The 14,658-nt window shown below is 39.3% G+C and overlaps 1 protein-coding gene across 1 annotated transcript in view; it reads right to left on the bottom strand.

Annotated features, from left to right (window-relative positions):
• Window positions 1-13,515, bottom strand: part of DSCAML1 (DS cell adhesion molecule like 1) — a 391,456-nt gene extending 377,941 nt beyond the window's left edge. Inside the window, exon 1 of the mRNA XM_053691135.1 lies at window positions 12,948-13,515. Within this exon, the coding sequence (XP_053547110.1) occupies window positions 12,948-12,990 (43 nt within the window). The 5' untranslated portion in view covers window positions 12,991-13,515. The remainder of the gene's footprint in view (window positions 1-12,947) is intronic.
• Between the last annotated feature and the right edge of the window lie 1,143 nt (window positions 13,516-14,658).

Genomic DNA, 14,658 nt, shown 5'->3' on the forward strand with positions numbered 1-14,658 from the left:
TTGAATCGTATCTAAGGAAAGCCTATTTATATTCTGGTCATCTTCTCAGGTCTGCAATTTCTTTGGCTGATGTTGCAGCTGCATCAAATTTTTTTATGGAAAATTTAGCGCAACATGAAATGGATTCCGATTTGTCTAGCATTGTTCGCTTGCTACAACATGCTAATCATTTTATTGGTGATGCCATTTTTTATATCACCAAAATTGATGTTAAATCTATGTCTTTAACTATTTTAGCTAGAAGAGCTTTGTGGCTTAAATCTTGGAATGCTGACATGACTTCTAAGTCTAGATTGCTATCTCTTTCTTTCCAAGGTAATAAGTTATTTGGTTCTCAGTTGGATTCGATTTTTTCAACTGTCACTGGGGGGGAAGGGAGTTTTTTTTGCCTCAGGATAAAAGACCTAAGGGTAACTCTAAAGCTTCTAACCGTTTCCGTTCCTTTTGACAAATTAAGGAACAGAAACCTAATCCTTCCCCCAAGGAATCCGTTTCCAATTGGAAACCTTCTTCAAATTGGAATAAATCCAAGCCGTTTAAGAAACCAAATCCAGGCCCCAAGTCCGCATGAAGGTTCGGCCCTCATTCCAGCTCAGCTGGTAGGGGGCAGATTAAGATTTTTCAAGGATATTTGGACGAATTCTGTTCAAAATCAATGGATTCTGAGTATTGTCTCTCAGGGGTATCGAATAGGATTCAGAGTAAGACCTCCTGTGAGAAGATATTTTCTCTCACGCATTCCACCAAATCCTTTAAAGGCTCAGGCTTTCCTGAAGTGTGTTTCAGACCTGGAGCTTTCAGGGGTAATCATGCCAGTTCCGTTTCAGGAACAGGGTCTGAAGTTTTATTCAAATCTATTCATTGTCCCAAAGAAAGAAAATTCATTCAGACCAGTTCTGGATCTGAAAATGTTGAATAGTTATGTAAGAGTACAAACTTTCAAAATGGTGACTATAAGGACTATTCTGTCTTTTGTTCAGCAAGGGCATTATATGTCCACAACAGTTTTACAGGATGCATATCTTCATATTTCGATTTATCCAGATTATTATCAGTTTCTGAGATTGCTTTCAGACAGACAATATCACAACTGTGGCATATGTCAATCATCAGGGTGGGACTCACAGTCCCCTAGCTATGAAAGAAGTATCTTGAATACTTTCTTGGGCAGAATCCAGCTCTTGTCTAATTTCTGCGGTACATATCCCAGGTGTAGACAATTGGGAAGCGGATTATCTCAGCCGTCAGACTTTACATCCGGGGGAGTGGTCCCTCCATCCAGATGTGTTTTCTCAGATTGTTCAGATGTGGGGTATTCCAGAAATAGATCTGATGGCTTCTCATCTAAATAAGAAACTTCCCAGGTACCTGTCCAGGTCCAGGGATCTTCAGGCGGAAGCAGTGGATGCGTTGACACCTACTTGGTGTTACCAACCTGCTTATTTTTTTCCGCCTCTAGTTCTTCTTCCAAGAGTGATCTCCAAAATCATCATGGCACAATCGTTTGTGTTGCTGGTAGCTCCAGCATGGCCTCACAGGTTTTGGTATGTGGATCTTGTTCGGATGTCCAGTTGCCAACCTTGGCCTCTTCTATTAAGGCCGGACCTTCTGTCTCAAGGTCCGTTTTTCCATCAGGATCTCAAATCATTAAGTTTGAAGGTATGGAAATTGAACGCCTAGTGCTTAGTCATAGAGGTTTCTCTGACTCAGTGATTAATACTATGTTACAGGCTCGTAAATCTGTTTCTAGAAAGATTATCGAGTTAGGAAGATTTATATTTCATGGTGTTCTCATAAATTTTCTTGGCATTCTTTCAGAATTCCTAGAATTTTACAGTTTTTTCAGGATGGTTTGGATAATGGCTTGTCTGCAAGTTCCTTGAAGGGACAAATCTCTGCTCTGTTTTATTTCACAGAAAGATTGCTAAGCTTCCTGATATTCACTGTTTTGTACAGGCTTTGGTTCGTATCAAGCCTGTCATTAAATCAGTCTCTCCTCCTTGGAGTCTTAATTTGGTTTTGAAGGCTTTACAGGCTCCTTCATTTGAGCCTATGCATTATTTGGACATTAAACTACTTTCTTGGAAAGTGTTGTTCCTTTTGGCCATCTCTTCTGCTAGAAGAGTTTCTGAATTATCTGCTCTTTCTTGTGAATCTACTTTTCTGATTTTTCATCAGGATAAGGTGGTTTTGCGGACTTCATTTAAATTCTTACCTAAGGTTGTGAATTCTAACAACATTAATAGAGAAATTGTTGTCCCTTCCTTGTGTCCTAATCCTAAGAATTCTTTGAAGAAATCCTTACATTCTTTGGATGTAGTAAATATTATGTTGAAGCTACTAAAGATTTCAGGAAGACTTCTAGTCTATTTGTTATCTTTTCTGGTTCTAGGAAAGGTCAGAAGGCTTCTGCCGTTTCCTTGGCATCGTGGTTAAAGCTTTTGATTTATCAAGCTTATTTACAGAGAATTACAGCTCATTCTACTAGATCAGTCTCCACTTTGTGGGCTTTTAAGAATGAAGCCTCAGTTTTTTTTTCAGATTTGAAAAGCAGCAACTTGGTCTTCTTTGCATACATTTACTAAATTCTACCGTTTTGATGTATTCGCTTCTTTGGAAGCAGTTTTTGGTAGAAAAGTTCTTTAGGCAGCTGTTTCAGTTTGATTCTTCTGCTTATGTTTTAAGTTTTTTCTTTTCATTTCATGAGAATAAACTTATATTTTGGGTTGTGGATTAATGTTTTCAGCAAAAAATGGCTGTTTTTATTTTTATCCCTCCCTCTATAGTGACTCTTGCGTGAGTTCCACATCTTGGGTATTGCTATCCCATACGTCACTAGCTCATGGACTCTTGCCAATTACATGAAAGAAAACATAATTTATGTAAGAACTTACCTGATAAATTCGTTTCTTTCATATTGGCAAGAGTCCATGAGGCCCACCCTTTTTTATGGTGGTTATGATTTTTTTGTATAAAGCACAATTATTTCCAAATTCCTTTGTTGATGCTTTTTACTCCTTTCTTTATCACCCCACTACTTGGTTATTCATTAAACTGAATTGTGGGTGTGGTGAGGGGTGTATTTATAGGCATTTTGAGGTTTGGGAAACTTTGCCCCTCCTGGCAGGATTGTATATCCCATATGTCACTAGCTCATGGACTCTTGCCAATATGAAAGAAATTAATTTATCAGGTAAGTTCTTACATAAATTATGTTTTTTTCCTGCACATCCCCAGAGGCCACCAGCTCATACAGACCCACCCACCCTTTCCCTGCTCCGTCTCAGAGACCATCACCCATTACACATAGCACATTCTATTCCTGCACCTTCTCAGAGACCATCTCCTCATTCCCTCTTACAGACCATCTACCCTCTACCTGCACCACACTTGAGATAATTGACATGACCCACCTTCTCCCTAAACTTACCAAGAAATTACCCATTCTTGCAGGTCATGCACTCTCTCCCTCTGACAGATTATATAACTTCTTTCTCTGAACCTACCCAAAGATCATCACCACTTACATATAATCCATCCTCTGCCTGCATCTCCCCAGAGACCATCACCATTTAGAGACCATCCACGCTCTCCCTGCATTCACCAGAGATCGTCGGACTTTATCAGCCATTCCACCCCCTCCCTGCTTCTCTCTAGAGATCATCCCTAATTACAGGACATCCACACTCTCCCTACATCCCCCCAGAGACCCTCCCTAATTACACAACATCCAACCGCTTTTGTCTCTACGCAGAGACCATACCTAATTACAGGACATCCACCCTCTCCCTGCACCTCCACAGAGGCCTTCACCTGTTACAGACCATACCCTCTTAAACCTTATAAACTCTGTCTCTGAGTCTCCACAAAGATTATCACCCAATAAACATCATGCAACCTCTCCTTGCCCCTCTGTAGAGTTAATTATTTCTTACAGGTCACCCATCCTCTCCATGTAAATCCCCTGTGACCATTAACACTTACAGACCACCCACCCTCTCCCTTCACCAATACCATCACCTCGTACAGGTCAGGAACTAATGCCTACACCTCCTTGTGATGTGTGTATTATTGTTCTTTAAGTGTTGGGACTGCAAAATTGATTTACTAAATTATCCCCTTGAAAATCAAACTCCAGAAAAAAGTCCTTGAATATTTAACCCACTGCCCCACAGAGATGCTAAATACACATACCTTTAGATATGAGAGCTTTTCCTGCATAAAGGGGGACACTCTGAATATTATTGTCAAAAATCAAGTAGCTCATTTAAAGCTTCACAAAAGGATTATATTTAGAAGTGCAAACACAATCACACACAATGAGAAGCATTAATGCCCGAAAATGTTATGATTTCTGCATGGAAGATGGTCAGTGTAAATATAATGCTGCATCTTTCAGGGAAGGGGGCTTATTGCCCCTAAATCCTTACAGTCTTTGACAAGCTAGCAGAATGTGTGTATACACGCTCCAATGCATCTGTATGTGATCATGCTAGAGCATCTTTTACATCCCCACCCCCACTTCTTCCAGCAATGGAGGAGTTAATGAACCATGGGTAGAGGTATAATTAGTAGAATATCATCAACGTATATTAATAAAACAGTTCTGCAGAGGAAGATGTGTAATGAGAGCGGAGGCATGAAAGTGTTAATCAGCCTAATCAAGCTCCAAATAAGACTCACCTTTGGTCCTAAAGCCCATTAAAAATTCTAGAGGTTTAACCACCTTTTTAAAAATGTATTTCAGACACATGGTCCCAAACAGCACTTAACTGACCCTACAAATTATACACATACTGACCCATCAGATCATACATATACACACACAGATCCTGCAGGTCATACACACTAATCCTACAGGCCATAAACACCACACATACAGATCCTACAGGTCAAATACACACCACACATACAGATCCTACAGGTCATACACACACCACACATAGATGCTGATCCTATAGCTCAAACACACTGATCCTACAGATCACACACACACACACACACACACACACACTGATCTTACAGTTCACACACACACGCACTGATCTTACAGCTCACACACACACACACACACGCACTGATCTTACAGCTCACACACACACACGCACTGATCTTACAGCTCACACACACACACGCACGCACTGATCTTACAGCTCACACACGCACTGATCTTACAGCTCACACACACACACGCACTGATCTTACAGCTCACACACACACACGGATCTTACAGCTCACACACACACACGCACTGATCTTACAGCTCACACACACACACGCACTGATCTTACAGCTCACACACACACACGCACTGATCTTACAGCTCACACACACACACACGCACTGATCTTACAGCTCACACACACACACGCACTGATCTTACAGCTCACACACACACACGAATTGATCTTACAGCTCACACACACACACGAATTGATCTTACAGCTCACACACACACGCACTGATCTTACAGCTCACACACACACACGAATTGATCTTACAGCTCACACACACACACGCACTGATCTTACAGCTCACACACACACACGCACTGATCTTACAGCTCACACACACACACGCACTGATCTTACAGCTCACACACACACGCACTGATCTTACAGCTCACACACACGCACTGATCTTACAGCTCACACACACGCACTGATCTTACAGCTCACACACACGCACTGATCTTACAACTCATACACACGCACTGATCTTACAACTCATACACACGCACTGATCTTACAACTCATACACACGCACTGATCTTACAACTCATACACACATCGACCCTACAGCTCATACACACTTAATCACACAATTTATCACAAACCAAACATTAACAATATAACAGATCCAGAACACATACTGATACAAGCAAAATGCCTGCAGATTATAAATTATAATGCTGGTTGCCAAAGGCAAGAGTATTGCCACTAAGGAAAGATGGATTAGTGGAATCCAGAGGGTAAGAGAAACATATATTTCAGTAGGCACCAATGAATTTTAATACCACTCAAGCAGGCAAGGCCATTAGCAGGGACATGTGGCTAACTGAAGCAATTAAAGCATCACATGACCAAGACAGATAATCAAACTGAACCCACAGAAACTGTCAAGACAAGAATACTTGAAAACGTGTAAAATTATATTGCATCGTGCAGGACATATACACCATGAGCAAATAACCAGGGCCTGGGAATTCTTGTTCAGTTAGTGATTGCCCTTATGGAATCAGGTAGGACCAATAAGTATTCTGGCTTTAAATTAAATCCAAAAAGATTTATATCTCATTCGTCCTGGCACTTTTCAGATCCTATGTAGGGACTAAACACTCACTCCCCAGTAGTGCTGTCAATGACTGTTTACACAAGTTAAACAGATGAGTTCCTACATGCTACTCTGTATAATGATTTTAAAGGATAGATCCTAACCTACACAAATATAATGCTCCCCTCCAATAGAATTGTACACATGCTGCATACACACACCTATGTTTAGACTGGCTGCTATGTGCACCCCAAGCACTTGGGCCCTGGTGCCACTGCACCTGCTGCACCAATGGTAGTTCCGCCCCTGAACACTTCCTCTATTAGCTCTGTCACACATGGTCACGAACATTCATTGAAACTACAACTCATAATCACAGCTGACAACACAACATACACACACACACACTAGAACAAAAGTTCAAATACACAGACAATACAGGTCATGAAAACTACTTTACAGCCTAACCATACACTAGTGGTGGCCAACCTATGGCACAAGTACCCATGGTGGCATACATTTGCTCGATTACTGCTTTGTTTCACTGTGATTGAAGTGCTTAAAAAAATGTATTTTTCCCACTCAAAAAAAAAAGTTTTAGCACATGATCGCAATTTGGCACACAATCTCAAAAGAAAGTTTGCCACCTCTCCCTATGCCTTATGTGTGACTTTGTGATATGGAGAATCACAAACACACACAATGACCACTACAGCTTATACACATCCTGACACACACCAGTCTTACAGCACAGACACACAATTCACCACACTACAGAAACACATATTCACTAACCCTATAATGCACTTTAGCATTCAAATACTCGTACATCGACCCTATGATCTAACATGACAAACAAATGGTAAAACCCAAGACACAGCAACAACACATTAATAAACTACACATCAGCTTTCAGTCTGTTTCAAGTTACACCCAGAATTTTCTCTCCCCATCTGCCGCATGCCTCCCCCTTCTTGTGTATCTATGAACGTACGCACACCACACGCATATCAAGGTACATGAATATTCAAATATGTAACAATTATTTATTCATAGCCGCAAACCTGAGAACACTGACAAGACACATCTAAGAAACCCTTAAAAAGATAGCAAGCTCTACAGCTCAGGGATCCCACACAGTGCATAATCTAGGCTGCATAAGAGAAAGATTTTACTGACAGATGGAATATGTGTCTGATTTGTTTATGTAAAATAATGGGGTTTGTGCAGCAGCTCGACTATCAGAGCAGGAAGGGAGCTCTGTATGCAGAGCTCATTATAGGAATTTAATTATATATACACAAACATCTTTCTGACATGCACATGTATTCATGCGCCTCCTGTCTAGTGTCACCAGAAATAGACCCACACAACCACTCTCCAACACAGGAAGGGTTAAGGAATGATCACCCCACAAAATGCCAAGCACATGAGAAATTAAACAATGCCCCCACCCACCCAGCTAATGGGTGGTATAAATATTTGTGTAGATTCTGCAGAATGTGACAGTGCTCGCTTGTCTTGTTCCATGACAAATATAAAACTGAGGTTTATAAACAGGCAGATGTTTATCTAATGGCAAAGACAAAGGTTTTAGATTGCAAGCTCAACAGATTAGCTATAGAATATTGGGATCAATGTTCAGCATATTTGTTCAAAGCAGTAAAGTGATATCTAAAATAAAAAATACATTTTTTTATCCCATCCTTCACCCAAAAAATGGATAATGGATGGAATGGTTTCCCAGTGGCTATAATCTCAAAAAAGGACTTCCATGTTTGACGCAGATATCAAGCTAAGGATTCCATTAAATACAGTCTAATGTGTTTGGGATCATCACGCAGATTTTGTAGGATTAGTTGAAAAGCTGTTAAACATTTTTTTCCTATAAAATTCTATTTTAATGTCTGTGATTATTTGGGCAAATACATTCTATAACAGAATCTACCAGAATCTACACTGAAATTTGTAGTAAGTGTAAAAAAATCATTCAAAATTTTAAACAGCTGAAAACAATATAAACGTGAAAAAAAGGTTAATTTTGTTCGAAAAGCTGTAATATGCTGCCATTTCAGTAAAAAAAATATGGAAGATGAAGCCTTCCCCTCTTCAAATGCTTTTGTGGAGCTTCTAAATTTAAAGAATATTGCTAAAACCGCTTAAAAATATGAAAATTATATATTGTTAAATAGAAATAACCACAGCAATAACATTTTTTAGCCTTATATGTCTTCAACATATAATGGATTAATACTGGATAGAGATCTAATTGTTATTAATTAACAAGACATTTGACACTAATAATGCTTGCCAATAGACACTGATCGTTATGCCAGCGAGAAAAAAACAAAACAAAAAAACACAAATCAGATCATTTTGAAAAGCCAATTAAACAACCAATAAATAGTAAATCCACAGAAAATTGTGTTAGAAAGCGAGATGAATGTCAAAAACACACAATCTTTCCTAGATGGAACTGAAGTTCAGGGTTCATTAAGCTGTATGTGTAATTTTTTTTCTTTCATTTAATTCAAATTGCCAAATATTTTTTATGCTATTTCAATAAAAGTCCAAAATACGCAATTAAGAGCAGTGCCGCAGATAAAACAAGATTACAATTCTACAGCATGGAAGATAAAGACAGATTGGAGGGATCTGGGGTGGTGCAGATTGCATCTGCAGTAGATGGTTTGACCGTGAGGGGGTGGGTTTGAATATTGGGGGAACAGAACTGATTTGTATGGTGATAAAGGTCTATCTAGGCGAGGCAAATCTAGGTAGTGTATCTGAATAAGTGCGGATCTGAAGTAAAGTCTGACCTTGCAGGCAGGTTTTATTTAAGGGAAAGTAGTTGTGACCTAAGTGGATGAAGTCCAGTTTGGAAAAATGCAGCTTTGATGGGGGTTAAAGTCTTATACGTGGGTGGAAGGATCTGTTCTAGTAAGCACATGGAGGTACATACGTGAAGCAGACCTAACTCACTTTAGCGTGAGTAGGGGGTCAAACATGATATTAATCTAATTTTTATCATAAAATGTGCAGAGATTGCACAGTGCAAGTCAAATCAATTCTCTGAAAGAAGAACATGTCCCACCCACTACATAAACCTGTGAGCCTCAGGTCTGGGCTTGTCCCAGGTTACCGATATCAGCTCTGCTGTCCTCTCTACCTGCTGTGTTTGTATCTTACTCCTGGCAACACAAACCAACGGCCAGATTGTCACTGGAAAGCTAAAGGGCGGGGGTTTGCAAACAAAGACATTACACACAAGACAGGTAACTTCCAAACAGCAGACAGACAGTGGGAAAGATATATTGAGAAAAAATAAATTAAACAATGTCCAGCTGCAGTCTGCATCTTACAGGGTGATACTGCACTGTTCTAAACATTATATAGGATCTACACACTACTGAGGAAAATCCTTTGAGCATGTCAAGGAAACAAAATCTAAATATATAATTCTATCTAGATAATCACAGCTATGCTGTATGAGCATTTATTTGCACATCACTGCTCTGCACATCACAAACATGCGCAGTGCACTGCAAGTGCAGCAGAGCATTGCTCCATAATAAACTGTTGCCACTGAGATATTAAGGGACAAGTAGACTATGACCTCTCAACCAAAAACACACACATTGTATATGTAATGGGTCATCCTATCTTCCCACTATGGTTAAACTCCAACTGAAATCACCCCAAAATGTATATAGCAGCAGCTGTATACACTTGTTTAACACCACACACCTAAACAGAAATCTGAATATCTCCAAACTCCTGAATAAGGGATGGTTAATCATATTTAATTCTTCAAAAATATAAACAAATCATAAAAAACCAACATGAGCCTATATTTCTTATCAGTCTCATAAATATGGCGTCTCACACACCACTATGTAAGGAAATATAAAGGAGCTAAAAACACAAAGCGATTAATGAGGGTTTCTGAAAAGATAAAGAGCAATATGTTTGTTTGAATGATTTAAATACATATATAAATACATGAGTGAATATTGTGTTGTGTACTGATTTATTCTAGGGTTATGCCAGGTCAAAAACCCGGGACCCTCATAAGTGGCACTACTATACAGTCATTATCAGCTTGCTTATACTAACGTGGCAAACATTATAAGAAAATTACATATTTTATTCGATAAACAGATATTTGTACAAGTGTGAGAGGGTGTATGTGCAAATGAATATGTATTTATGTGTGCATAGTGTATAAATATTATATAAAAGCATGCATTGCATACATAATATAGAAGTGTTTGATGTATATAATGAACTGCAGCTGATTTCTCATGGTACAGTGAGCAAGGGGACCATGTTTGATTTAGCCTAATATGAAATAAGGTTTAGAACTCCAGTCTCCCTTAGAAATAACATGCAATGCTCCGGAAAAGAGAGACAGCTAACCCTATGCATGCACTACAGCCTTAGCTGGCCTCGTTACAGTGCTATAGCTGATCTCTAGCCACAACAAGCAACTAGTGCATGTCAGAATTACCCTATAACGCTTAGAGACAAATCCCTAAGGGTCATTTGCATACTTAATGAGAATGTCAGACTCTCAGATGAAGAATTTAGAGTGTTGTCTCTGCTTTAGACTGCAGGTGCCATACCTAAGTAAGGAAATAAGGTGTCCACGTTGGAGTGTTTTTGGGTTTTTTTGCAAGGAAAGTTTCAGGAACTTTAGTATTCAGAACAAAAATATAACTGTATATAAGCAACTTATAAATGGATTCTTTATCTAGACATAAAAGTAGTTGCACAAGCACCAATGTTTGTTTGACAACAGGGTGCAGTGATGAAACTAGGTTATAGTAATACAAGAATAAAGGACCCCACATTTTTGTCACATATTCAGTCGTGAAGATTTGGTTTTGTACATGAAAAGGAATATTCCTAATAAGAGATTAAAGCAGTGACAAAAATATTTCCCATATACTGAATTCAGTGGTAAATTTGACAATAAAACACATTGGAGGGCAGGTCACATTATGTATCTCTAAACAGACATGCATTTGTCATTTACTGCTTGCTCGCTACATTTACATAAAAACTATCAGAATGGAGTTGGGAAAAAATACTCACATTACATTTGTATCTAGAACTATTCATAATTAAAATACCCTAAAAATACTAACAAACCATTTTATTACGACTAAACTAAAAATATTGTGAAAAGGAGAGGGGTTTTTTTTAGCTTTAGTTAGAAAATAATGTAATTTTTTTTTTTATTATTATTATTTTTTTTAATATAAGCCCTGTTAGCCACATTTGGCTTGGACAATCCCAGGTTATGGTGTAATTGTAGCAGATAGATCAGCACTACTACATTGATGAACATCTCTGGGATTTGCTTTACCACTGGACAGTCCCTTTAAACTGAATTAAAAAAAAAATGGTGTTTCATGTGAAAGTTTTCCATAGTGCTGAGAGACTGTACCTTAGTCCCCCAGAACAATATGTGCCATTTACATGCAGCTTAGCCTTCAGTATCTTGTAAAAGACTGTATAGCAGTACAAAAGTAACCCTTGCTCACTGCATCTAGACAGTGCTGAAGTATTTGAAGCTTTGATAAGCATCAGCTCAATAACATGACCCAAAAACTCCAATATATGTCTCTGGGGTTATCTTTTGTTCCCGTTGGGAAAAATCTCTATTTTACATTCAGGACTGTCCTTTTGTAGGAGATCAAAATGATTAACTGCAAGACACGTTTCCTTTGTATTTAACTCAATTAAGCTTAAACAGCCTCCATCATAAGTCTATCTTTGGAGGATAGATAGATAGATAGATAGATAGATAGATAGATAGATAGATAGATAGATAGATAAAACAATTAACAAACACAAACATGTACATAGTTTGAGAGATTACTGTGTAGTCATATTTATGTTTTATGCATTATGCAAGTGGATGTAATGTGTTTACCCCCATATTCAATTATGCATGTATGCAAATATGTTTATCTATAGCTCTCAAAATATACTCCTATTGTATAAACACATGATCACAAATTGTAAAGCCATTTTGTATGTTTGCATTAAAATATCCATTATCATTCAGCTGATATATATTATGCATGCATGGATATAAATATACATACACATACATATATATATATAGATGAGAGAGAGAGAGATAGATAGATAGATAGATAGAGAGACAGACACACACATTAGTTATCTCTTTTGCTCTCTAGCGCTCTCTCTTTTTAATAATACATCCGTGTACTCACTTTATGCAAATCTGCAATTCCCCAGCAGTCAGATAATCACCAGCACATTGGTTAAACAAGCAATACAAGATCAGATAGGCAGCACTAGGATTGAGCATTCTAGATTGCTCACAAATATAAGTGCATGTGGTTTAATCTGAGTGCTCACTCACACCATGCTTGCTGTCTGATATATACTGAATGGCCAATCATATATTTAGGGCTATGTTACATTTTGAGTGTTCACAAAAAAAAAAAAAAAATGTGAGATTCATCGTCACTGACAAACTATGTGTTACAAACTGAGGGGGCTCTCATACTGATTTGCCAATTATGACCCTGCTGTATGTTGAGTTGTAACCCACACTACGAGGTGCATATTATGTGACACAATAGTGAGGGGTCACTCACATATTAAGTTATAGATCGCGCCTGGTGTTCACTTACCTGGATTTAGTGCACACAGCAGGAGCAGAATTACCAGCAACATTCCATAAATAGAGACGGGATTCTGTGGGGTGTAAATCCCTCATACGGACCGCAGCAGCCCCCACTCACTATGCTGCAAACGAGTCCAGGCTCTGACCCTCAAATTCAACAGAGTGCGCCCCTTAACTTAGCTCTCCTTGTCCGTACCCTCACTTAGCGGGTTCCGCTCTCCAGCTCCGCACCTCTAGTCACTTCACTCATCTATATCTGTCTCGGTTACTCCTTTCCTTCTTCATCCAATTTCGTGCACATAAATATTTGTCCCTGAATTGTTTTGTCACCCAGTTTAATGTTGTGTTCCTCAGTCAGCTATCTGTTCCCATACCTGTACTTAACCTAACACAGGTACATCCCTTATATATTCCTCTTGCCCCAGTGATCTACACCGGTCACTAACTTACATGCCCTGTAACTCAGTTCTATGCCCCTGCTCACTTATCTCTGGAACTCTGCTCACTCAGGTATGCCCCCTCCTTCACTCAGGTATATATCCCTGCTCACTCAAGTCTCAGGCACTCCGGACTAGCGGAGCTGTCCCTCCTCACAGAGCGATCTCCAGCCCTCACTGCTCAGAGGATTCAGAGCTCCTCCTCTGCTGTCATCAGTAGGGTGGGGATAGGACAACCACTCCCAGTCCCCTCCCAACTCTCACACATGTGCAGCCTATGGCTGAGAGGCACTAACACATCCGACAACACGGAGAGTGACTTTTACAACCCAAAACACAATACAGAGACACATCCGACAACACTGAGGGTGACTTTTACAACTCAAAACACAAAACAGAGACAAATCCGACAACAGTGTGAGTGACTTATACAACCCAAAACACAACACTGAGAGACACACATCCGAAAACACGGAGAGTGACTTTTACTACCCAAAACACAATACAGTGAGACGCACACCCGAAAACACTGAGAGTGACTTATACATCCTACAACACAACACTGAGACACACATCCGACAACACTGAGAGTGACTTACAGCACAACACTGAGAGACACACATCTGATAACACAGAAAGTGACTTTTACATCCTACAGCATAACACTGAGAGACACACGTGACAGAACTGAGTGACATACATCCTACAACACAACACTGAGACACACATCTGATAGCACAGAAAGTGACTTATACATACTGTAGCACAACACTGAGAGACACACATCTGATACAGAAAGTGACTTATACATCCTGTAGCACAACACTGAGAGACACACATCTGATAGCACAGAGAGTGACTTATACATCCTGTAGCACAACACTGAGACACACATCTGATAGCACTGAAAGTGACTTATACATACTGTAGCACAACACAGAGACACACATCTGATAGCACAGAAAGTGACTTATACATCCTACAGCACAACACTGAGACACACATCTGATAGCACTGAAAGTGACTTATACATACTGTAGCACAACACTGAGAGACACACATCTGATACAGAAAGTGACTTATACATACTGTAGCACAACACTGAGAGACACACATCTGATACAGAAAGTGACTTATACATCCTGTAGCACAACACAGAGACACACATCTGATAGCACAGAAAGTGACATACATCCTGTAGCACAACACAGAGACACACATCTGATAGCACAGAAAGTGACTTATACATACTGTAGCACAACACTGAGAGACACACATCTG

This window comes from Bombina bombina, chromosome 8 (assembly GCF_027579735.1).
Source record: "Bombina bombina isolate aBomBom1 chromosome 8, aBomBom1.pri, whole genome shotgun sequence".
In the NCBI taxonomy this organism is placed as follows: Eukaryota; Metazoa; Chordata; class Amphibia; order Anura; family Bombinatoridae; genus Bombina; species Bombina bombina.